General features: G+C 46.8%; 1 protein-coding gene across 3 annotated transcripts in view; it reads left to right on the plus strand.

The window, feature by feature from the left end:
- The window catches only part of CEP131 (centrosomal protein 131), a 1,227,592-nt gene that overhangs the window by 708,129 nt on the left and 495,253 nt on the right, over positions 1-24,210 (plus strand). For all 3 annotated transcript variants that reach the window (XM_069655164.1, XM_069655163.1, XM_069655162.1), the window contains one exon: positions 4,007-4,109. In XM_069655164.1, coding sequence (XP_069511265.1) covers positions 4,007-4,109 — 103 coding nt within the window. The remainder of the gene's footprint in view (positions 1-4,006; positions 4,110-24,210) is intronic.

Consider the following 24,210-nt stretch of genomic DNA (forward strand, 5'->3'; position numbering starts at 1 on the left):
CTCGGGACATGCAATAGGTGGGCACAACCAGCCTGATTTGTAAACTTAGTTGAGAAGGCTCAAAGCTTCATGTTGGAGATTTCCACTGACGGTTAAGTCAAGCCCTTGCAGAGATGCCAGGATAGGTTAAACTCTTCACGATTTCTGGACCACAAGCACAGAAGTACATTGGGGAGCAGCAGATTGGATCAGTCGTGACCCAGGTCAGGGTTGGCGAGCATTTGGGAGCAAAGAATCCTGAACATGAGTTCAAGCAGACTCTTCCTTGTGCTAACTGATACCAGGAGCAAGTTGGAAATACCTCACCAGCACAGTAAGGATGTCATCAAGGTTTTCAGTGACAAGGCGGAAAGGTGCCCATGCAAAGGTGCATTCAATTCAGTCCTAGGAAGGTGCAGGCCAAATGTAGCCCTGTCGAAAGACTTGTACCTTGGGGATGGGATGGATGCAGAGCCGGCCTTCAGACTGGTTGGCCCTACCAGTACAAATGAAAAAGGCACATGGTTCAGGTCTACCCTGACGATTTGAAGGCTGAGGTCTGGTTAGTGGTATTTGTCTTTGCCAATGCTTGCCACTGCAGCAGCCCCTTGTGCAGGTGTCTGGTACTCCTTCAGGGTTTGATGCTTGGATTTGGTGCTTGAGGATCTCACATGGCACCAGGGCCTCTCCCTTTATCCAGAATGTGGGCCGAGGGGTACCCTAGCAAGCAATGGAAGGAACTTGCAACATTCAAACAGGCTGATGTTATACAGTTATGGACGGCATGCTACCTCACACTATGCCCGGCAACAGGACATTGTGAGGCCATAAGGAAGTAGACACAGGCCACTGAAGAAGGATTGGGTTATACACTTATTAAAATCACACAGAGGTTGGGTAAAGGACGATCGTGCCCTATGCTAAAGTGAGATTTTCCTACCCAATTAAAACTAGGGATAGTCTGTGTCAGGAAGTCCAAAGTAAATGTCAGTCTGTGTCCAAAACCTATACTTGCCCTCACATCTATTTGTTCAAACTGTGTATGTAGGGAAGTCGCATCAAATGAAGTGTTCAAACAAAAGTCCACAGCTTCTTCCAGCTCTTGATTGCAAAGGGGGTCTCAGGATTCCAAATAGTTTACTTTCAATCACAAGGGGTTCCCTTCCCCAAGCTTTTAAGTCTTTCACTGTTTTCACAACTACTGAATTCCTCTGATTTTTTTCCAGCTTTCAGGCTTTTGACTGTTTAATCAATATCATACAGTTCAACTCTTTAAGTTCACAATATATCATCCTCTTTGGATATTCAACCATAAACTTAAAGATGATTCAAGTGGCTTCTCTTTAGTGGGGGGGTATTCGGTCTAGGCGCAGCTGTCGGACCGCACGGTGCACCCATTACAGGTCACGCAACCGACACACCCGATTGGCTTTTTTTCCACAGTTGCACCACCACTTCTTCAGCTCAACAGTGGTGGTGGAATGATATTCTTGGGTGTCCAGTCAATTAGTCGAAAAAAAAACTGGTCGACTGCAATTTGGTCGACGCAATTTGGTCGAAACCAAATGGTCGAATTTTTTTTTTAATTTATATATTTATTTTTCGGGTTTTCGTTTAGTTAAAAAAGGGGTTTTTAGAGGAAAAAAGGGGGTTGGGGGGGGACCCCCCAAAAAAAAAAAAGGATTAAAATAATAAAAAAAAAATTTCGACCATTTTGTTTTCGACCAAATTGGTTCGACCATTTGTCTGGTCGACCAATTTTTTTCGACCAAATGTCTGGCAACCATATTCTTGCAGTCCTTTTCAGCTCTTGTTTTGCCATCATTTACTTTTGGATTTATCAAAAATTTCCTACACCTTTCCGCAGTTTGAACTTTGTACAGATCCTCTTTTCCTTATGGCTTTTGCCAATGGTGGCTTTTTCTCAACTTGTATAATTCAGTTTTTTATATTCATTAACAATCCTTGCTTTCTTTAGTTTCCATGATTCACAGTTTCTTTGTATCGGGGAACGCGTTGTTCTGCTCTCCACTCATGTGGCATTTACTCATTACTTTTCTTTAGTTCGGTATTCAAAATTGCAGTTCATTCATCTCAAAACAACGTAACTGCAAATTCCCATTTCACTCTCCTTCTGGGAATTTTCAACCTGCTCACTGATTTTTCATTCATTATAAAGTTTTCTGCTTTTCTGACCCTTCTGCGGCCTTCTCAATTTTCATACTCTCCAACACCTCGGCTACCGGAGAGTGAGTCCTCGTGACTCCAGAAGGTCGGCAGGCTGACCCTGGCACTGGAGACCTTCCGACAACGTCAGCCACACTGCTTCTGCTGCAGCGTCTCTGTAGCACCGCGGCACTTTGGACACGTGTCTCCCTGCCTTCTCCGTCTGCAAGCATTCCACAGTGATCTTACAGGCAATCTTGATCCCCTTCGCCTCACCTGAGTGGGTTATTGATACCACCCTTTTGGCTCCAGGTGCAGGTCATTTGCATTGATTTGACAATGGTCTTGGTACTAGGCATCCCTCTTCCCAGTACTAGAATGGTGGGTATGTATGTCTGATTTAATAAAGGATGAATGTATGTTCCTGGGTGGTCTCTTCCTCTTCTCAGTACCATAGTGGTACACATTGGGAGATGGTTTTCTAACACAATAGAGAAAGGATTTGAAATATCCCATAAAAGCTTTGGGACGTTTAATTCCTGATGAAAGGGAAATGGGGAATACTGTGTCTCACCCCCACTCCCCAAGTCTCCTCCTCCCAGGACATCCACCCTTGCAGGATCCAAAACACACGGTCTTTCCCTGGCCACCTCGGGGGAGGATATTTTTGGGAAAGAAGTGAGGACGCCCTCAGAGTCCTCAAAACATACACTGGCAGGGTGTGGATTGGTACCAGACAGTCCCACACCCAGTTTCCACCTGTTCACACTCGCACTGCACTAACCAGGATCCTTAGCTGGGCTCTGGCAATGTCTAACCTGAAGGGGGGAGTAAGATGGTCAGCAAAGAACAGGCCACAAACCACAATGAACAACCATTTTGAGTAATTTATAACTGTAAAAAGTAAACATGCACAGCTATTATCCGGGTAAAAGATCAAAATCTGTTCAGCCTGCTCAGTGCACACTACAAAAGTAACTGGGATGGGAGATGCATTTCATGCCAAGTAGCCATTGGCAATCACCAGTGCACTCCAAAAGAAGTGAGCTAAGCAGGCGAGTGTAGGGAAGTGGCCTCACTCACAAAAATCAGCTTGGATCGTGCAGAAAGTCGACATACTGGGGGGACTCCATTGAAGCCAAAGGAGGAACTCCATTGAAGCCAAAGGAGGAACGTTGCAATATGAGAAACCTTTGTGAGTAAATGTTTTGCATTGTCAGATGCTGAGTCAGTTCAAGAGGGAAAGAATATTGTCTGTGATGCACTGATCTTGCCCAGGACAATGTCAAAATAAAATGCCAGTGTTTATACCAGCAAAACATAATGCCCCATACAGACACCATCGTCCCTGTTATCACTCCTTCCCTAGTATCTGTCAGTAGTTGCATACTCTGCGCATTAAATAATCCAGTTCTGTTCCATGACCAGGTTGCATGACAGAGAATAGTGCCGCAAATCGGTAGCGATTTAAAGAATACTTTCATTGCCTACACATTGAACATGACTACTACTACATAAAGCCTTTACATGCATTTTAATATAAACAGTCCTTTGTAATTTTGACATTTGCACCAACACTGTTTCTGCAGTTAAAACTCTGCTCTGCCGTATTACACTTGGGACCAGGGATCCACAAACCGGTAGCGGGGCACTGTGACGTGGTAGAGAAGGTAATGCTTGCAGGTCCACAGTGGTCAAAGGGGGTATGGATGGTGTGTCCAAGAGCTGTGTTGCTCAACTTGTAATGTTAGTACTGGTGTGTAGGAAGCCGAAGAGGAAATGCTTTGGGCACGTTGATAACGCAAGGAAGCCTACTCTATGTGCCTCCACATCTTGACATGTTGATTTTTCTCACTGCCAGGAGGTCAAGAAGCTAAAGGAGCTGATGAGCGCTACTGAGAAAGTCAGACGGGAAAAGTGGATTGATGAAAAGACCAAGAAGATTAAAGAGATCACAGTGAAAGGTATGAACAAGCAACTTACTTGATTATCGATGCAGAAGTGTCTGCAGCTGTGTGGAAAGGTAACACTATACCCATGTCTGACTGTCATCAACTGTGACTGAGCACTAACAGGACCACTAATCCTATGCACCACAGGACGATTATACCAGCACGGTAATGCCATAGCCACAGCATTGTGCCACATGTCAAAAGGAAGTGTGCACCATGCAGATGACGTGCAAAGCAAGGATGCAGGCCAGCCACATATGCATGTCTTGGGCCCACAGCACCAGCAGACTAATTGTCTAGAGCTGTAAAGCCACGCAGATAAAGTAAAGCACAACAGGACACACATAAAGTAAAGTTATAAAGCAAAATAGTCAAGTTACCCAGATCAACCACCAGCGCAGTCGATGCACACAAAACTGCAAGTAGTCCACAGCATAAGTCACTATGACATCCACTGTGTTCATCACTGAACCACCTCTAAAATCAGACCAGCAATCCAATAACACACAATCAATATGTTGGCAGTCTGCTCCTTTAAAGAACAGGAGTTTATTTGTTGAAGACTTGTATTTCAAGGGCACATCCACTACGGTAGACTCTCAGAAGGGCTAGTTAAATCCAAAAGTCCCTGAAGTGTTTGGAAGAAGTGGTTCATATGGAATTGGAAATCAATCTCTTTGGGCAGTCTTTTAGGTTTCCTAAAGATCCGGCATATAACCAGAGTCTGAAATTATCTATTTTATAATTTGGCTTCAAATGGATTTGATCCTCCCATGTGTTCATTTGATATTCTTTCTCTAGCTGCCTTTGGAAATGTTTATGCCGTAAGGGCGGTCTGTGCAGCTACACGTATGCTCTACTTGGCGCTACTACATGCCCCTCTGTACGTGATGTCACAGCTATTATATATATATAGCCCCTGTGCCCTGCGACCTCCGTTTTTCTCCTGTGCATTAAATCGGACTACTTTGTCATGCCTAACACAGTAATGTCTTTGGCTTCAAGTTTTGCATGGATTGGGGAAGACAAATGTCCGTCCAAGACCCCCTCTGGATTTGTTCATATTACCTGGGGGAAGGTACAAGACCGGCAGGATTGTGGGTAATGCCAATCCATTCATCTTAAACCTTACGAGAACATGCCGTGAAACTCTGCCTTTTGCCAAAAGATGACAAAAGTTCTCCTTCAAAGCCCCTGGGTGACCAGTGTATCCTTTTTCACATCTTTCCAGTAACCTTTGGTTAAGCTGGTGGCATTGTCCTTTTTTGCATGACTTTTTGTGGACTTTTGTTGCAGGCTGTCTACGCAACTGCGGTAGGGGACACAAGGTTCACCATTGACCCAAAATGGTGGCTCGACTTTTCTAATGCCTAAATAACATGTCTTCTTTTATCTTTGTAGGTGAGCTAGAATTCAAGGGTCCTTTTGTCTTTGCCAGGCTTCCAAAGGAAAGCCTGCAAATGTTCCCTGAATGACCGGCAGGACAGGAAGTGTGGGGGAGGTGACCGAAACATCCCAGGTCTTTGTCCTGCAAGGTGGCTGACTGGATACATACTGAGGTCCTGGAGCTGAAACTCAAGATAACCACTTCTACAGAAGATTCTGTAGAAGCCCGTAGGACACCGCCAGCATCACCCAGTGATCGCCAGAGCCTGCTGAGTACACTGCTGTCCTGGCTTCATCTTCTAAGCAACAGGGAAGATCGAAACAACGACTTTGGTTTGACTGGTGGGCCTAACCAGACCCATGACAAACTGTATTTTGCTCCATCTCTGGAAGAGCTGCAACCTCCATGGCCTGCAATTCACCAATACCCAGGGACCTGTGCTACATCGCTTTGCATCATCAACTGACGTGCGATTTAACCTGGAACTTTGTACGCATCCTTCTAAGCCTGCAGTGACCTGAGCCAGCTCCCCAAAGTCGCATGACCCACTACGAGGACCAAGGAAAGGAGAAGAGTCTACCGGCGTGACATCCATCCTCCATCTAAACCTGCAAAAGATGCCCACAAGTCGTAACTGTGAAGATCCTTTGCTGGGTGTCTCTGCACAAGATCCACCGAGGTCCCTTTCTTCTGTCATGAGCCTGCTGTCGCCACACTGCTGGAATCATCCTGCATCAACTGCTTCTTCTCTCCAGGGCACTATTCTGCTCCTAGTAGAACTTACCTGGAGCCTGCTTTGTTGATGATGTGTGCCTGGGGTTTTTGATAGCTGGTACCTTGCACCCCGCCAGAGCTCCCATAGTTACCTAGTGGTGGACAACCCATTGTACTCTAATTCTGCCTTCCGTCAAGGAAACCTACAGACTTCCTTGACTTGTGAAACCTAACATTTGGTTACTTGCAAAACTAATAAGAGATCCTATTGGACACTCTGAACCTATTATACTGCCTTCCTGCCTTTTCTGCCCTGTGCCTGGTGGCCCAGTCTCGTCTCTGAATGTTGAGACTCTCATAAGGTAGGGTTGGACTCATTAAGACAGCCTGGAACAAAGTTATTAAAAGCTATAGGAGTTTGGAAAAGTTACATAAATGTTTCAGATTGATTTACTATGTGATTTGTTACAAAAAGTGTTCTGTTGTTTTACTGTGTTATAGTGCTTACTTGACTGGAAAGTTACAAATGTTTTTCTTATTGTATATATTAAATAACTATATTTTATGTAACTTCTAAGTGTCACTGTTTTCTTGGACTAAGTGTGTGCTCTGAGTTGTTTGCACAGCATGACATCCTTCCTCCCTCCTTATACTAAGCCTGGCTGCTCGCCATTCTACCAAAATCCTTGAGTTTCAGTCTAAACCCAAGTAATGTAACCCTGTTCACCCAAGATGGGCTTTCCTTAGTGCTGTCTCACAGTACTTTTCTAAAACCTCAACACACTGATAGACTGATGAGAAGCAGCAAGACTACTGCAAGAGGTCCTCTCGCAAGCAGATCTTTGATGCATCATTTTTCTTGCAAGAGTAAAAGAAGGGCCACTGCTTCAGGGGCTCCTCTGAAGATTCCGGCCCACAGTTATGTTTCCCACACAATCCTCCACCACCAAGGAACAGGAAGAATTTCAGCTAAAGATGCTTGAGCTCTTTAGCCTGTCGCTGACAGTGTCAGCAGAGCCCATTGTGCTTGGAGGAGTAGGCAGAGACCCCTTGTGAGATTGCAACTGCATGCCTATGGACTCTGTTCCAGTTCAGAAGGCCTCAGATCCAGACCGGCACTGTGCTATTCCACCTTTGGGCACATATCTCCTAGCATAAATTCCCTTCCACTCGGCATGGTTGGTTCTTCTGGAGCACCTCAAGAAGTCCTGTCACTAATGGGCAAATTCATATCAAAGAGGTCTGAAGTCCTTGATGAGGAGGATGACCCTATCCCATGTGGGTTGGAACCACAGTGCTCCACAGTGGGAAGAGATTACTCTGAGAAGTTCTACAGTGAGGAAGAGTATGTGACAGACCTAGGCATCCTTCTTGCACCAACTCACTGGAAGCTCCAGAAGATGAAGGCCAGAGTGGTGGATGCACCAGACCTAAGCTTCAGTTGTTTGACTGGCATTCTGGATGAGTGCCCTCGATGAGAAAACTTGCGGCCCTTCAACCAGACAGTGGAAGCCCCAGTGGTAGAGACCTGGGAGAAGCAAGCCTGCCTTGATCCCTCCACTAGACTAAGGCTTGGCCAAGGAACCCTGTCTGGCACCCTCAGATTTGATTTCTCCCCTCCTTGCCCCCTGACAGGGAGAGCAAGAGACTGGATGCTTAGGGTCACAAATAATTCTCCATGGGTATCTTCACCTGAGGGTGGTTAATGCATCTTGCACCTTAGCCAAATTTACTTTTGGCCTCTCGACAGTGATAAGAGAGGTGTGTGAAAATACTTTGGTGTGTGAGATGAGAAGTGGCATGCCAAATCCTACCGCCAAGCCTTGCCCAGCTGACTGGGTGGCACCCAACATGGCCACAGGAATAGTTCACGAGAAGAATTCCCATATGAGGACCTCAAGGTCTTGGACATGCCTTTTATTGGGTACAATCTCCTCTGAGACTAGTGTGATGAATCTGATGAATGCCATCATTCCTTTCCCAGAGGTAGCCTCTCCTCATGTGTCATGGGGGCGGCAGCCGATACTTGATCCTGACCCTGAGGCGGCTATTTGAGGGAGGATCACATGAGGAGAGGAAAACCTCAGGGGGAGGTACAGGCATCAGATGAGACATGGTATCCACTTTGCCTTTTAGGGATATCCCCTCCATTCCTCATGTCTTAATGCCATACCGTAATAATCCCCTTCAACAACCTGCATAGCCTGCCGACAGTATCCTTCAATGTTCTCTAGCAAACTGAATGCCAAAGACGGAGACGAGGAAGAGGACTGCTCAAATGAAGATTACTTGGCTGAACCAGAAGGAGCAGTCCAGTGTTTGGAGGAAGCTGATTGGTTCGAGCAACTCCCTCCTTTGAAACAGGGGTTCAAAGATGGAACAGATGAGCGTGATGGAGAGATCCGACCTGCTAGTCACTGCCGGGGTAGCCAAGTTGTCAGGTGGACACACTAGAAAGGAGACACAGGAGAACCATGGAAAAGACTTTTCAGCTCGGGCTGTGAATCAAGAAGGTGGCAAGCGAGGCAGAGGAGCAGCATGAAGAAAGGGTGAGGCAGCGTCTAGACTGAAGATGCATTCCCGCTGGCAGGATAGACACTGAAGTGGGACGTGCGGCAAAAGGGCTTCGAATCAGCAAGGGAAGCCAGAGCGATACGCAGACCCCCACCAGCCACAGACGCTCTGCCTGAAGCGGGAAGAGAGCAGAAGCTGAGAGGGACCCGAGCGGAGCTAGAGAATCCAAAGGAGCTGTTTTAAAGCCAGTGAGCCCACAGTGAAAGGTCAGGACTACGGGAGGGAGCCGGAGAAGGTATGGTCCCTAACTGGAACAGGAGGCAAATTCTCTGTTTTACATAACTGATTTTCATTGTCCCAGTATTTGGGGCGATACAAATACACTGGTGATAATAGGAACTTGAAGGGGAAAAAGCATATGTCCTTAGATCTTGAAAGTGGATGAACATTATAAGAGAACCTGGAAGGAGTGTATACCCAGTGTTTTGCGAGTCATAGAATCCCAAGGAAGGTTCATGCCCATAGGATTTTGAATTGCAGTGGAAAAGACCTAGGGAATAGAGTAATTTCCCATGGAGTGAATTGCAACACCAAGAGGAGGGGGTTATCCTCTTGGTCTACAACGTACTTATTCTTTTTAATGTTTGTTTTGGTGGAGCCATTCCCTGGAACTGTGAACATTATCCATTTGGAATGTTTGTTGGACCTTTTTGTTGAACTTGAACATTGGTGCACTTTTCAAGCTAGTGACAAAACCCTTAATACCTTGGAGTTACTTTTAGAATGCGGGGGCTAGGATAAGATTTCAGACACAGGACGTTTTTGCTCTGGACATCTTGACACAGGACAGACTTTTAGTGTTGGCTGAGGTAGGGAAATATCTTCTAGATGGACAGTGAGGCATTTTCCAATCCCTTTATTATTTAATAAAGGTTTTTAGCTATCACCATGAGTCCTCTGTGACCACGTCTCATTCTTTGTTCCTCACACTAGGCTTATGGTTCTCATCAGAATTTCCACTCACTAAGGCCACAACAATATCCTTGGCTTGGCTTGGCTGTCTTGCTGCAAGAGGAAGGGGTGTTGACCCTTTCACTCACCTATACCCATTGTGGCAGGAGTTAGGTGGCCTAAGGCAAATAGCAGCTATGATGTATACCAACAGGAAAGAGGGCTTTGACCTCAGAGGGGGCATTGGCACAGGAACTGCTCTTCTCCTCCCAAGGAGGGGAGGAATTTGATATCCCCAGAGGGTGGCCAGAGTGGCGGCCCCCTATGCAGGCTGTCCCTCTATTCCCCCGTGTGGGAGCTAGCCAGCCTCTGAGCAACTTAAGTGAAATTAGTGTCAAAGCCCCATACTGGGATCCAGTGATGCTTGAAGTTCCCCCAGTGCCGGGAAATCGGCATGCAAATGAAAGCATGGTCAGAGGGTGCTGAGCAGTGGAGCTCCCGGTAATGCACAGCACTACAGCGCGTAGATGACAGCATCCTCGTAGGGAAGCAAGCAATTGAGTGCCTGTTAGTGCAGGACACTACGGCATGCAGGTGAGTGTACTCGGAAGAGCATTGAACAAATGGAGCGTACAGTTGCATGTACAGCTAAGAGCACAGCGGGGAAGCCATACCAGAAATGTATGCAGTGCCTGGCCCATGCTGCCTTCGTCAATTACCGGCATGTGCAGGGCGGGTCTTTAGAGTACCTGGCTCTGTGTAGCAGTGCCTGGGACTCTGGATATTGTAGTTCTAGGGACCATGCTTCTGCATCTCCAGAACTCAATCACCCCTTTTTTTACTTTTTTTGAGACATGTAAACATATAGTAATGCCATACCACCTCTATATTTGTGACACTCTAACTTGGTGGTGGCAAGTCTGCCATCCTCCTAAAAGAGTTCATGTGCATCCCACCATGTTTTCCACTCTCACTTGATAATACTTGCTAAGAACAGTGTTTTGGACATATCTCGGTTGGGTTATTTGTCACTCAAGGGCCGGTCTGGGCTTCTTGAAGAATCCTGGTCACTCCCCACAACTTCTGGGTCAAGCCTTAGAATCTAGATCTGTTTTGTGGCCCGTTTACCTCTGCCACCCACCAGGATCATCTGCTCAACTGTAGGTCACTGCTGTGCATCAGAGGGGTGCTGAGATTTCATCACTCCACCAGATCAGCTTGTCACGTCAGTGTGTGCCTCCAGCCAATTACCCCCATCCTAAATCCATTTGCTGCTCCACTTCTTTTGTTTGTCGAGCTACTGGAAGCCGTTTTTGTGGGTTCCTCCACAGTGAAATCTCTGATGCAGGCTTGACAGTCCAGGCCTGGGAATAGCCTTAGTTCCTTTTCTGGGTTGCTCGGATCTGCATTTGCAAGTCCCTGGGAACCAAATCCTGAAAACTGCACCTGTGGAAAAAATAGCGGTTTACTCATAGGGTTGTTTTGGGTTGCTGGAGCCAAAATTTTGGAAACTTTCAATGCGAGTACCTCCCTTTGGGTCCTCGGGTGGGCAATTATTCAAGATACTCACCCTCCGTTCTCCCATTGGTCTGTGGTAGAAATTCGTAGGATGCAGGTCTTGACTGTTATTCCTGTAGACTTCTATTGAGGGGTCCTCCTGTTCAGCTACATCTTTCTCTGGGATGCTGGTCCCATCTTCTGACCTCTGGAACACTTTCTTGGGGGTTTCCTCTGCAAAGCTAAGAGGTGTGTGCAATTTGGGAGTTTGCAGGTAAGTAAACGATGCATGGGTATGCACCAATCCCACCACACTAGGGGTGACCTTGTAGGGATCTTTTACCATGACTCCACCGATCATGACCAGGCAAGCGAGAGTAAGGGAGTGGAGTTCATGCCCTTAATATCCCTTTGGCAGGAGGAGAAAAATCTGGTATGCAGGCGTGTACCCGAACTTAGATTTTCTGAGTGTACCCTTGGTGCACTCTGAATCTCTGGGGGGGACACACTTCTGCTGTTGCGCCAGGTTGCATGGTGTCATGGGTGCCAAGGTTGAAGTCTGTATCATGATTGGTCCTGGCGAGCAGACAGGTCCATGTTATATTGGGATCTGTCTTCAGTTCTTCCAGCAGGGCAGCCTTGGCATGTTAGATCAGTCTCTGCAGGCCCAATGATGAGAGGAAACCCTAGGACAGACAGCAGTGACTTTAACCATGATCAGAGGTCCACAATCTTGCCGCTACTTGGATATGGTGGTGGAGCAGAAGGAACTAGAAAAGATAGGTCTTCAGGGAACGCCTTAATGACATAGTAATCCACCATCCGAAGAGCGCGAGGGATAGAGTTCTATAAGGAAGCAGCAGCAACTGAGAAGGACCGGCCACTGACCCAAGTCAGCCTAAATCGAGGAACCTCAACCAAACGGGTCTCTGCTGAGCACAGAGTCTGGCGTGGAACATAGAACTTAAACTTCTCCTTAAGAGAGATTTCTCCTGGCCCATGGAGTGCCCGATGCACCAAGCAAAATACTTTAAATTGAAAATGCTTTGCCACTGGTAGCCAGTGAAGGCTGTGCAGGATGGGAGAAACATGGGCACAGCGAGGAATAGAAGTAGCTACACGATCAGGGGTGGCAGGCGAGACATATAACGGAGAAGACTCTGTTCTAGGAAGGCCTGTAAGGGTGTCGAAGAAGGAAGCTGGAACAAAGGTGGCATGGTTATAGACTTTTATTTTGAAGTGAAAAGAATCCTTACCATCCCTAACTTCTAAGAGGGGTTTCCCTGCCTCAAAACTAATACTAAAATGTTTTTTCAGAACGCCCATCAAAATAAATTACACCGTCCTGTGTGAAAAACCTACTTTTGTCCCCTCACACTACAACTAAAAAGGTAAACTAACAGAAAGTTCCTTCTTTAAGGAGAATGGCTCACTTCTCCTGCTTCTTGGATGGGGTTCAACAAAATGTTCTTTCAAAACAAATGTACCAGGGAGAACGACTCCCTTCACCGGGCTTGCAGGTTTCAGACTGTCTTTACACAATGTTCTCCACAGGAGAAGGGCCCCCTTCTCCTGGTGTGGCTTGGTAACATTCACAACAAGGCCAGGGGGTGTGGTGGGGGGGGTAATGACTCCGTTCCCTTGGCTTCTTTACTTTAAATCTCAGTTCAGGACCAAGAGAACTTATGCTTTGGTACCAGGAGAATGACTCCCATCTCCTGGTATAGCTTGTTAAAGTTCATTCTTACTGCTTCCAGCATGATATTTACTTTGTCTCTGACTTGTTTTCAACAATGTACCAAATCTTGTTAGGATCCCAGTTCCTTCTGATTTCTAGTGGTCTCCTCTTTACCACTGTGAGGAGGACAAATCCCTTGTGAGTTTCGCTCTTTCACATTGGGGTCCCAGACCCTTTTCTTGTAACTAGTGGACTTATCTCTGCCACTATCGTGAGCTAGTCTTAGTCCATGCTTTGGTTTACTTCTTTCAGGGTTCTAGACCCTGCTTTTTAGGCCAGTGGGCTTCTCTTCCACACTATTATGGTGGACAGGGTTGCAGACCCTTCCCTGATGGCAAGTGCGCTTCTGTTCTCCACTGGTATGAGGAGGATAACGCGTCTGCAGACGGCAAGTGACTTTTGCGAGAAACAGAGGGGATTTATCCCGTGACTTTTGCTTGCTTCTATGAACTGACAACCTAGATATGGAAGATAGTTTTTGACTAGCTCTGATTTGAAAAGGACACCTGTGTGTCGAAACACGTGTTATCGAAAAGGGAATTATATTAAACACACACTTTATTCACCAGAACGTAGTGTGGTGCAGTTTCTCAAGTGTGGAGCACTTTTGTCTACTGTTTTACTGTAACTTGTCAGATAAAGAGGGAAAGGAGAAGATCTGAGTGAAGAGTTGATAGGAGAAGCCATAGAAGAGATCAAGGTGCCAAGAGCAGAGGTATAGAGAGTGAAGAGGTGTGGACACATGACTGACCGTTGGTGAACACCAACACTAAGTGGGGTGATTGGAGAGGTAGGTCTGTTACAGGACAGCTGGAAGGGCCTGAGTTTGCGATATTAAGAAAACCATGCGAGGGCCTTGTGCCTGATGCCAAGAAGAGTGTCAAGAGAAGATCAGAATGGTTGATGGTATCGAAGGCATCAGAGAGATTGAGAAGAATAGGAATAAATTAATGGTCAGCATGACAAGTGGAAGATATGTAGTTTCTGACATTGAGGAGAGCTGACTCAATAGAGTGCGGAGGTCAGAACCCAGATCAAAGAGGAGTGTGTGCGAAGGAACTCGGTGAGTCAGTTGAAAACGACACACTCTAGGATTTTAAATCGTGAGTTAGAAGAGAGACAGCACGAAAGTTGGCTGGACAGTTAGGATCTAGGCCAGATTTCTTAAGGATATGGACGACAGTATCTGACTTGTAGGATGATGGGTAAGTGTCACTGTGAAGAGAGGAGTTGAAGAGGGATGTAAGATATGGAGCAACAGTGGGAGCGAGGAGTTTCACTATGTGTGGGGATCGAGGGGCAATGGGGGCATATAAAGGGTTAGCCCTGAGAAGGTCAAGAATCTTGTCGGGGTTAGTGACAGCAAAGGAAAACATTGTCGCAGGAGAGGAGGGTAAAGGTGGTGGAGAAAAGTGAGCAGGTGGTGGGATAGAATGTAATTTGCGACGGTATTTTGAATGTTGGAAATTATTGATGCAAAGTAGAGATCTGGATCTTTACCTGAAAGAGTAGAGGAATGCAAGAGGGTTAAGAAGGTAAGAAAATTGATTTGAGAGATTTTTGCTGGTGCCTAGGTTGAGAGGATTGAGATAAAATAAGAGCGATAGGAGTCACGTTTGGCAGTCATGAGCAGAGTAGTAGTGTTGACGAGCAGGCTGGTAGAGTTGGAGATCTGAGGGGTGTCTAGAGTTTGCCAAGTCAAATGTTTTTCCTCCTTGTGTTTCAGGGTGTGGATGGTAAGTGTAATCCAAGGCTGTGGTGGGGAGGGTATAGATGTGATTGTAGTAAGAAGGAAGTGAGATGAGAAGGGAGCGTTAAGAGCAGCGTTAAAGTAGATGCGACAAGAGGAAGTGTGGTGAAATTTAGGGTTGGAGGGTTTGTGAATGGAGAGAGTAGATGAGCAAGAAAAGGGTGGCGTTGAGGAAAAGAGGGGATAGGAAGGGAGTTGAAATGGTTTTGAGAAGAGGAGAATGAAGAAGTAGTACAAGCGAAAGGAAGAGCTACTATGAGCAATGCATGGTGAGGGTGGGGCTGAACAAAGATGTAATTGGTGCTCACAAGCAAGTAGTAGGACACAACAAAGTAATAGCTCAAAAACAAAGATGTGGTTTACCCTTGGCTGAGTATCCCAAAGCAAGGATTCCCGTGCTGGAAGTAGTGAGGAGCATCCAGTGGCGGTAATAGGTATGACCACCAACATGTGGCTGCAGGGCAGGCTGGCATATGGAGTCCTATTCATTGCTTAATGGTGGTGCAGGTGGCTGAAGGGAGCCAGCTGAATGGACGATGTCATGCTCAGATTAGCTGCAGGAGCTGGCCTGGGAACCAGCCCACCTCGGCAAGCAGACGGCAGGCAGGAATTTTGAAAGATGTGAACAGTCCTGCACCACCACACCTATCAGTTTGGCGGCGAGAGTGGGTCAACTTGTAGGCAGGGTCATGAAGGGCAGCAAGGGTTGCAGGGTATGAGGGAGAAATCCAGGTTGCTGGAAGGGTAATGAGGTCAAGCGAGGGAGAATGGGAAAGAAGGAAGTTGGAGTTAATGAAAGCCCTGATAAAGACAGATTGTGCATTCCAAAGAGCAATATAGAGGGATGCAGAAGCATACTAATGTTGAGTCTGCGAAGTAGAGGTGCTCGGTGTAGATGTGAGAAGAGGAAATGTAATGAAAAGTATGGTTGAAGGTTTTGTGAATAGAGAGTGTAGGTGTGCAAGAAGAGGGGTGGCGTCAAAGAAAAGAGATGAAATAGTTTTGAGAAGAAGAGAATGTAGAAAGAAGTACAAGAGAGGAAATGCTACTAAGAGTATTACCTGCTGAGGGTGGGGCTGAGCAAATAAAAGATGTAATTGGTGCTCACAAGCAAGCAGTAGGACATAGCAAATAGATAGCTCAAAGGCGAATCTGGATATTTGGGAAACCAATATTAGTAGTCAAGATGGTTGTGATACACTCCTAATAAAAGTACAGACTGAGGCCACAATAAGAGTTAACATATAGGCTCCCTATATCTATGAATGATTTCATAACTTAAATGGGTAATGCAATTTTGCCACTGCTTAAACACTCTTCTAGATTAATGCTGATGGGAGATATAAACTTATGGAAAGGCAATAAAAGTGATGCACAGGCCTTGGAGTTAGAGAATATGCTAACTAACAAGGGTTTCATCCAGTGTTTTGAGGAAGCTACTCACATATAAGGTAATATAAACTACATGATTACGCCATGTCCAGGGTCTGACCACTTTTTTATCTGCTGCACTATACTTTGTCCTAACAAGATAGTCACTAGCAGTGGCCAAAGACTGGATCGCCTCTAGGAATACTGGGAAGGTGAAGCCAGAAAGCATGCAGGAATGGATTTCACCTTTAATAAATCATCTTCCCAACATGCACACTACTGAACAACTGACAAATTCTTATCAAGAGTCAATGAAGAAAGCCATGAATTCTGTAGCTCCGCTCAAAACTAAGCGGTGGTGCTTAAGAAATGTAGTACGTGGTTCTCTCCCAAGTTGAGGACCTTTAAAAAATGTTAAAGAAAAAGCTTTTATGTATGGAAACATTCCCAATCATATGATGATAAATTAATCAATAGCAGGCATGCTAAAAATATAAAATGGCAGTGATTCAGGCAAAAAAAGATTCCTTCGAATTCAGAACAGAGAACACACAATATGATTCTAAGGAATTGTTTTCTTAATGAACTGGAAAAACCCATGGAGACCATTCAAGAGGGACCAGTTAAAGATGAGGCTTGGTGCACCTTAATCCATTATGCCATGATAAATAGGTTGGAGGGAATAAAATGTAAAATCCAGAAGGATAGGTCAGTGATTGGCCCTACAGATAGGCGGCCAGGTGACAGCTGCATGGTTAAAACAGGGACATCACAAAAGCAGCTCATTCGCACCTTCAATTTTTGGTCAGTTACGGAAGGGGAACTTAGTACGATTTTAAACAGTCTTTTTTTTTTATAACTGTTTATTGATTTTCACATAAGTCATAAAACCACAAACTCACATGATATACATTTGCCTGAATAAATCAGATATATCCCAACAGCGAAAGTGTAAGGGTTGCACGGGTGGCCAGACGGATGAAACCAGTTTCTGAAGCATTGGCGGCTGAAGCTCGGTTGAAGATCATTGGGTGCCCAGCCACATCCAGCCTCGGAACCTTGAGTGTCCACCCGTTTACCCCAGTCTTTCTGAAAGTTCTTGGGACATCCTCTGGCCTTGTAGATGCATCCCTCCAGGGACGCGCACCTGTCCACCTCATTGGACCAGCGTTCCAGAAACAGTTTCTCCGCCGAGCCCCAGGTTGCAGCGGTTTGTCTCTTCCCTGCACCCAATGCCACCGCCAAAAATGCCTTCTCATACTTGGTAAAGTCCACTTCCTCCCCAGATACACAGCGATATTATTTCGGGTCTCGTAGAACAGGGGACCCCAAGACATCCGAGATTCTATTAATACAATCTGCCCAGACGTTTTGTAGTACGTGCAACCCCATACCAAGTGGAAGAAGGTCCCTTCAACTCTTTTACATCTAAGACATTCCCCATTTTATATCTCCCCCCAGTCATCTCCCAATCGTGCCATCGCCGTTCGGGAGTAGTAGATTGGTGTAGTATTTTGAGTTGGATTAACCGTAATTTATTGTCAATACCTATTTCTCGAGGAAACACTAAAGCCTCCAGCCATTCCTCAGGTTCCAGCAAACCGAAGTCCCTTTCCCATTTCTCCATCAACCTACTAAAGTCTTAGGCCCTGAAGGAGTTGAAGACTTGATAGAGCACGGAGGTGACCTTGGTTGGGATGCGACCCGGGAGGACGTTAGTTTCCAGTGGAGAAAAGTGGGGAACCGTGCCCAAATGAGGGAACTGGGTGTTGATGGTGTGTCAGTTGTATGTGCTTGTGGTAATCACTGGGTTGTAGCCCAAAGGTCTCCTGCAGGATCTCAATGTCAATGAGACGTCCCTCCTGTACCACGTCTGCCAGTTTGTGTATGCCTTGCCTTTTCAATGTCTTGAAGTACCCCATTTTCTGGATTTCGGGAAAGTGTCTATTATGCCATAGGGGTTGTGTCGGTGTCGGTTTCGCCATCTACCAAATGTATTTGTGAGCATCCCTCCACACCTGGCGAACAAACAGTGTCATTCTCGGCATTCCCACCACCCTCTTATTGTGTCCCATACAGTACCTGGAGCGGGTAGTTGAGCCTGCCTTGTTTAATTCAACCCGATGTGTGGGAGTTTCGGGTCCCTGTGCACCCATTCGTTTACCACCCCAGTTTGTGCTGCCCAGTAGTAAGTGCGAATACATGAAAGTCCAATGCTCCCCCTCCCAAAACGATCAGTGCAATGTTGTAAGAGCTATCCGGGGTTGTTTCCCGCCCCACAACAACCCTCGGAGGGTGCCATCAAGTGCTGCAAACATTGTGTGGGGAATAGGGAGTGGGTCATTCTGAAGGACATACAATAGCCTCAGAAGTGCCAGCATCTTGAACAGGGCAGCCATGCCTGAGTGTTAGGGGGAGGGATTCCCAGTAGGAAATATCAGCGACAAATCTGTTGTAGATTGAGTTGAAGGAAGTTGTCTAGGGCTGGGCTTATTCATATGCCTAGATAAGTGAATCCTCGGATCGAAACTAAGTACGGGCAGTGCTCGGGAATAGCAGCTTCCCCTCCCTGATGCGGGAAAAAGTTTTCTGCTTATTTACCGTAAGCCCCCCAAAGTGTTATTACAAAAGGATGTTGGACACTACCGGGCAGGAGATCGTGGGGTTACTCAGATACAAGAGAAGATGGTCTGCATACAGTGAGATCTGATCTTCCCCTCCCCAGGACCACACAAATCCAACCCAGTTCATGTCCTTTCTAAGCCTGTTAGCCAGTGGTTCAATGGCAAGGAGGAACAGGTGGTTCGGGTGGTGAAGGGGCATCCCTGTCTGGTACCACAGCCCAGTGGGAATGCTCTGGAGGACCTGCCATTTACTCTCATGACCGCCTCATGGGATTCATAGAGCAGGTTAATCCAGGACATGAATCCTTGCCCGAATCTCATCCGTCCCTTAATTTCCCACAGGACGTCCCACCCTACTGAATCGAATGCTTTTTTGAAGTCCACCGCTAGAAGTGCCAGTGGGTCCGGGACTGTGGGGGCGTGTTCGATGGCAAGTTGTACCCTACGCAGATTCATCCGAGTGGATCTGCCGGGCATAAAGCCACATTGGTCCGGGTGGATAAGGGATTCTATCACCCCCAGCAAGCTATTGGGAATCACCACTATGCACATCCTCCTAAGGTTCAGGGGAAGGCATCCTTGTTTTGCTTCGTATGAGCATGCAGTGTATGTGTCTTGTTACGTCCCCTCTCACATCCCCCCCATTATTTTCCAGGTTTCTACTGGGAAACCATTGGGTTCCGGGGACTTCCCTGATTGGAGCTGCAACAGTGCGGCTTGGACGACTTCTTCCGTGATTATCGACTCGAGATTCCACGTTTGTATTTCAGACAGACGGGGAAGATTTATGGGATCCAAAAACTTTGGGTTGCCTTTCCCAGGTGCTCTTGGTGGGGGTGACTAGATTCATTCCTAAAAAGTAGCGAGGGCCTCAAAAATGTCCAGGTCTGAGGTCAGTAGCACCCCCCACCCCTTCCGATAGTATGGCGCAAACCTGTCCCTTGTGCTGTTTCCATCTCGCTAGCCAGGCCAGGGTCTTTCCCGCTTTATCCCCTGTTTCAAATATTTAACTACGAACCGACCAATGGGGCAGTCCATGCGTCATCTAGGGCTATGTACCTAAGCACCACATGTGCCATCTCTAAGGCCTCCTGTGAGGCCGGGGACCTCGATTCCAGAAACTATTCTTCCATTTTGGACACATGTCTCTGCTTCGGTGATCTCCCGGGAGTGCTGTCTACGGTGGGCTGATTTTAAACGATCTTAACCCACCACATTTTAATGGAGATATTTGCCCAGCAGTGTTGGTTAAAGCTTGCTCAGATTCACATATCAGTATTCTGACAAATTGTACACACTTCGCTGAGGGAATGTCATGTAGGACATTCTTATAAAGGTTTCAGCACTGAATTGGCTCTCCTGGACTAGTATGCTGCACAGTATGGATAAGAGACAAACTATGCTGCTGGTGGCACTAGATCTGTCACCCACTTTTGATTTGGTTGAACATCCACTTCTGTTGCATAGATTGAAAGAAGTTGCCAATTTTAGTAGATGCAGTGGCTTGGATACACTCCTTCCTGGAGGACAGACCCGTCAGGGTCTGTAGCCATGATGCAGAAGCCTGCCTAGTACCTTTGCCTTATGGTGTTCCACAAGGAGCCTGTTTGTCTACCTCTATGTATAACATTTTCACGGCCCCCTTGTGTCAATTGCTACAGAGGTATTTGTTTCTCCAATTATGCCGATGATATACAGTGCATCATCCGCCTGTCAGGCAACTATTGTGAGGATATACTGGGTATCAATGAGAGATTCGTTCAGTATATCATAACAATATATCACCTATCAAAACCAGTCTCATTAAAGCCAGATCGCTACCTGCACACACTTTAATTATCGCTGACTTTATAACACTTCATGACCTTGACTTTGTTGCTATCACCAAGACCTGGCTTCATAAAGCCTCAGGACCATCTCTCGCCCTTGCAATCCCAGACAACTATTCTATCAACCGAACGACAGAGATGACAACCTCTCTAAAAGAGGAGGCACGGCTATCATCTATAAAACTGCACTAGGCATAAGAAAAGTTAATAACCAACCAATGACATCGGTAGAACTGTTAACTATCAAACTATCCACCATCACAATCCACCTCATCTACCGTCCACCAGGACCGTCAACCACCTTTTGAAAACGATATCTCACACTTAAACACCAAAAACAAATCACAAGTTAGTATTCTGGGAGACTTTAACTTACGTTTCCAAGATGCTAAAGAGCCCAAAGCATGTGCTTTCAAGGACAGAGAACTATGCTTCACACACCGAATAACAGAACCCACTCATAATAAAGGTTGAACATTAGACTGGTTAGCCAACTTAAATTGTAACTTCGATATCCTAGCCAACACCCCATGTACCTGGACCGACCACCATCTAATCACGTTCACTATCAAAGAATATTCGACACTCTACAAAACCAAGCAACAGCCATGATGACCAGAAATGAAAATAACTTGACCGTTGAGAAACTCATACCTTTACTCCAACCGATCATTAATCCCTCCCCCTCTCAGATCCTATGGCTCTAGTTGACATGTACAATCAGACCATCGTCAAGGCCGTTAATGGTCTAGCGCTACTTAAACTATGCAAATCCAAACCTCACGCTAATCTCAACACGTGGTATACCCCACACCTCAAAGCCCTTAGGAAACTCAAAAGAACTTCTGAGGCTATACAGCTATATAGAAAAGCACCCCATCCAAAGCAAACAAGGACCACTTCATCGTAGCCTCCTTTAACTACAAGGTTGCTATTGCCCAAGCTAAAAAAGATAACTATAATGAGAGTATAACTAAAGCTAAGTCCAGCACAAAGGAACTCTTCAACATTTTGTAAGAGTTCGAATCACCCGCTCCACTACCGGATATCTGCATTAAAGACACGCTGTGGTGCACTAATATCCAGAATGCGCTCCAAGACAAAATCACCATGCTCCAAAATAAAATAGAAATTAATCAAACTCTCATCCCCAATGCTCAGCCCACTCAGCACCCAACTTCCCTACCAGGAAGGCGCAGCCCAATTGAACTTCACACCCCTCTCCATCAAAGAGGTGGAGACAAACATCCTTAAACCTAAACCATCTAACTTTCAGGGAGACACATGCCCTGCACCTCTTATCAAGGAGGCTGTGAAGGAACTAGCACCCTCATCACATCTGTCATTAACGCCTCATTCAAATCTAGTATAGTTTCCAACAACCTGAAAGACGCCTGCGTACACCCGTTTCTAATAAAACCATCCCTAGACCCGAACAACCCTTCCAACTATAGACCCATTACGACACTAACTTTTCTGTTAAAAATATTGGACCATGCGGCCTATCTGCAGATACAGCAATATCTTGAATCTAGCAACTTACTAGGCCTTAGACTATCAGGCTTTAGACCCAGACATGGAACTGAAACAGCTTTGATCAACCTCATGACTCAAATTCAGACTATGAAAGATGAGGGAAAATTGGCCCTGCATCTTCTACTTGATCAGCGGCATTTGACTTGGTAAACCATAAAATTGTATGTGAATACCTTTCATCTTGCACACACTTCGCAAACAAAGCAAATGCTTGGATTGATCATTCCTTAACAGATCCATGAGTCTTTGCGCCCTCAGCTGCTGCTACTCCTACTCCAGTCACCTGTGGGGTCCCTCAAGGGTCTTGTGTCTCCTACACTCTACAATGTATTCATCAAACCACTTTTTGATGATCTCGACTATCTGGGTGTCACTTACACTACGCAGATGACACCCAGATACTCATCACTGGTCATTACACTGTAGATAGTAAGACTCAACGATGTTTACCTCATTATACAAACATGGATGGTGAAGCATGGGCTCTGTCTTAACGACGATAAGACAGAGACCCTCTTACTGGGTTCGCCTGCTGTCAGGCAGCAACATCCTTTACTACCCACCTTGGGACGACGTTGCATGGGCACCAGCGGAGGTATGGGAGGCCTTCGGAGTCTGCGGTGTCGGGTCGGGGCTCGCTGGTGATACTTGCGGATCGGCGCCGCACAGCAGCGCTGGCATCGGCAGGGCAACGCCACACAGCAGCGCTGGCATCACGGCGCTAAAGGCAGCGTTGTGGATGGAGGCTGCCATAGTGTTTGTGGTCCCGATGGCAATCCCGATGTCATGGCTTCTCACGTGACACCGCGCGTAGCATTAGAGTTCGCATACGCGCGGGTCATGTGAGGTGTGTAGAGCCAATCGGGAGCAGTTCCAAGTAAATCATGTGACCGGGAAAACACGGAATAAAAGCAACACTCGCTTTCAGTCATACGCTCCTGAGCTACGACCCGGCTACCTTGTGTTTTGGACCCTGTTTTTTGGAATTTTGGACTGATTTGGATTGCCCTTCTGTATTGAAATCCTGGTATTTGTACTCTCAACAGTTTTTGGACTCTGGAGCGGGTTAATCCGACAGAATGTTAAGCACTGTGACTCCACTGCCACCTGGAGCACTGTTGCGTCGGACTCCTCAGTGGCCAGTGCGCATTCGACGTCTCCAGCCTCTTACACCAGTCCATGCTCAGGATCTTCGGCCAAGAGGAAGTCGGACCCTCTGGGCAAACTCAAGGAGAGGCCCAAGTCTGTCCTACTGGAGAAGTCCAAGGGGAAGCAGGGCTTGGACCCTAACCCTAAGGAGAAGGACAAGCAGGACAAGGCTCCGGCCCTGACCGTGAAGGCCCAGGTGCACCTGGCGAAGGCCCAGCCTTCCATCGAGGGGGTGGCGCAATATCTGGCATAGACCGCAGAGACGGTCCCGCAGGACGGGACCCCTAAAACCAAGGTGTCCCTTCCTCCCAGGAGGGAGGCTGCATTCCGGCCCATAGAGAAGACCCCAGAGAAGAGGATGCCCGTCATCTCCCCAAGACCTTCACTGCTGGAAGCAAAGAAGGGGGGGTGCAGTGGCCCTCCAGGGTTCGGACATCTCCTCTGAGGAAGAGCTCACCGGTCTGCAAACCATCCATGAGGAGGGAAACGTAGGAAGCAGGCCCTGCGACGAGCGCGCCGACTGAAGGTGACGATGGCTAGAAGACCGTTGAAGTAGAGCAGCAAAGTGACGATGGTCTGGGCTCCCAGCCGGTGCCCCAGCGGCCTATTCCGCCTGCACCTCAGCTTTCATCACCATCTCGGTACCTCCAAAAGACCTCTTAGTGAACATCTTTTTGGCACTGCATACGCTGGTCTTGGTGATACAGACAAGTAAGCCTATTGTGTTGGCCGCCCCTCCCGTGGTGCCAACCACGGCCAAAGAGGGTTCACCCTCCAACTCCTTGCCACCCTTTGCCCCCTTCCTCCCCTCCGAGGGATGAGACGGATCCGGTACAGCGACAACGGGCACGGGTGATGACAGCGGGTTAGGGGATCTACCGTCACCCAGATGTTCGCTGCAGGATAATATTGGCTCGTTCCACTCGATGATCTCCAGAGCCTCAGAACTTTTTCAGATTGCTCCGGAGGAGGAGGGCTTCTTATATCAGTGCAGAGAGGCAAAGAGCAAGACCATCCTCTCGGTCCCACTCCTGAATGACATTTGGGATGAGT

Source organism: Ambystoma mexicanum, chromosome 3q (assembly GCF_040938575.1).
Source record: "Ambystoma mexicanum isolate Mex_15411 chromosome 3q, UKY_AmexF1_1, whole genome shotgun sequence".
Lineage (NCBI taxonomy): Eukaryota > Metazoa > Chordata > Amphibia > Caudata > Ambystomatidae > Ambystoma > Ambystoma mexicanum.